General features: G+C 53.6%; 1 protein-coding gene across 1 annotated transcript in view; it reads left to right on the forward strand.

Annotated features, from left to right (window-relative positions):
* Positions 1 to 2,328, forward strand: part of FAM3A (FAM3 metabolism regulating signaling molecule A) — a gene marked incomplete at its 5' end in the record, with an annotated part of 13,976 nt that overhangs the window by 1,751 nt on the left and 9,897 nt on the right. The window contains 2 exon segments of the mRNA XM_027767875.1: positions 835 to 948; positions 1,501 to 1,524. Of these exon segments, the coding sequence (XP_027623676.1) occupies positions 835 to 948; positions 1,501 to 1,524 (138 nt within the window).

Consider the following 2,328-nt stretch of genomic DNA (forward strand, 5'->3'; position numbering starts at 1 on the left):
AAAATAAAACTCCCTCAAAAAAAAAAAAAAAAAAAAAAAAAAAAAAGAAGAGTGCACTGTCCTGGAATCCACTTGCAGAATTGGTTTCCGTTAGGGCAGGGCACCCACCAAGAGGTCAATATCAGAGCCAATATGTGACCAGGATGGTGACACCAAGAGGGTCATCAGTAGCCTTGGCAACCAGCTGTTTGGGGGAGAACAACAAGGCCAGGTCACCATAGACTGGGGCAAGCAGGAGGGAATGAGCGCATAGATGGCTCTTGAGGCACTTGATGGGGGAGCGAGGGCAGGGATATGGCTTTTAAGGTGAGTTTTCTTTTGGTGGTTGAAAATAGGGTAGAAGGCAAGTGGTCAGAACAACCACTGCTATAGAAATCTGAGCAAGGATGGAAGCTCGGGGACGCAGCTCATGCCAGCACAGGGTGATGGGGTGGGGTAGGGAGCAGTTTTACAGAGTCAGGACCCTTCTCCATGGAACAGGAGGTAAGGAAGGCAGACAGCCAGGATGCAGATGTACTGGTGGCCTCAGAGGCAGGAAGTCAGGGGACTTCTGGGGTAGGGCTGGAGTCCCTCTGGAGTAGGGAGTTCTGGCAGGTTCCTCCAGACCTGCAGAGGAGACCCAGACTAAGCAGCCCTGGTATTTGAACCCAGTTTCTTCTTTTACCTACCCAGGAGCTCAGGTCTCCCTCTCAGGCCTGGCAGATGGCAACAGTTGTCCCTCCACTTTCCTGTCCCAGTGGAAGGGGAAGTCAGCCTTAATAGGCCACGGGGTCCGCCCAGAATTCACTGGCAGCATCTAAGGCAGGCTTTCCCAATGTCTCGTCCCACCTACAGGTGCCCTTCGCATTGTGGCCCTCATGGTCAGTGTGGGTCTCACCTGGATAGTAGTCAGCATCCTCCTGCGGGGGCCTGGCAGTGGCTTTTCTCGTATCCACCGACTCTTCACCAGTGAGTGTGGGACCCTGCCCTGCGTAGCCCTGGAGATAGCCTGGGCTCGGTATGAGCTCAGGGTGGGGTGGGCAGTTTGGGTTTTCTCTCCCTTCCTGGTGGGCTTCTCCTGGCTGCTCCTTGTCTGTCTCCTGGCATCTACCACTGCCTCCTCTCTCCACCCACGTGCTCTGGCTGGGAAAGCCAGTCCCAGCCCCTAGCATGGTGATGATTCTGTGCTAGTGGGAACCGGGAGGGCCAAAGGGAGGGCAAGGAGGCTTCTGCTGACACCAGGGATGCCACCAGGCTGCTGTGCTCACTGCTGGCTTTTGCTGGGCTCTGGGGCATCTCATTACTGGTGATAGGGCCCCTCAGTACCTTTTAGAGTTCCAGTTCATTCTTGTCCTATAGTGGGGAGTTTTACATCTGAACATCACTTAGGCTTGAGCAGGGATTATACTAAGGTCAGCCTGGCTTAGCCTATGGCCCTGGACATTATGGTGCTTTGCCAGGATATCCTGCCACAGGCCCCACAAGGCCTGCATGCTAACAGAAACAACTCTTTACCCACAGGCCCAGAGAGCTCAGTGACTGCAGGTAAGGCTCCTGTCACCTCCCTGCTCCTCTGCTGTGCCAGCCCTTAGAGTGCATTTGTGACCCCAGCGTGCTTTCAGCCCTCCAGGGTTTCCATTCTCCATTCCCCTCCCCGAGGGAGCTGGCATGACACACTAGTACTGCTTGTGACTCTGAACCTCAAAAACCAGTCACCTGGTGCCAGAATATGGTGGTCGGGCAGGTAAAGGATGACCGCCCCCCCTCAGAGGGAGAAATTAGAAGGAACGCAGGTCCCAAGGATACCCAAAACCCAGCAAGACAGATTCCATTCAGTTTCAGAGGCCTGAGGACAATCTTCTGTGGCCTAATACTCTGTTCTCTGCTGCGGTAAGCTCATCCTTGGGGCCTGTGCCTTCTCTGGCCTCTGTATCCATGGCTCTGCCCTCAGTCACCCTTTCTTCTTTTTATCCTATCTCAGTTTCTTTTAGTCCAGGTTGGCAGCGTTTCTGCTGGTATAAAATTCTTGAAAACCAGGGCCAGCAGGTGGCATAGTGATTAACTCCCGCATATGACCACGGTTTCAGTCCTGGACCTGGCGGCTTGAAACTTATACCAGGTGCGTGTGCGTGCGTGCCCAAGGTCCTGAGAGGAGAATGGAGGAGAAGGGATTGCGGCGCAGCCATTCCCCCGGGGGGGTGATTTCTCACTTTCTGTCTCTCTGGCGAGTGCATGCACCCTATAGCAAAAATCTCTCCCAAAAATAAACAAACAAACAAACAGACAGAGTCCTTCACAGATCCTTCCTGATGAGTCCCATCGCTATTGCAGCTTCTGTTAAGAGTAGAA

The sequence above is a fragment of the Tupaia chinensis genome, unplaced genomic scaffold (assembly GCF_000334495.1).
Source record: "Tupaia chinensis unplaced genomic scaffold, TupChi_1.0 Scaffold144894_1, whole genome shotgun sequence".
Taxonomy (NCBI): Eukaryota; Metazoa; Chordata; class Mammalia; order Scandentia; family Tupaiidae; genus Tupaia; species Tupaia belangeri.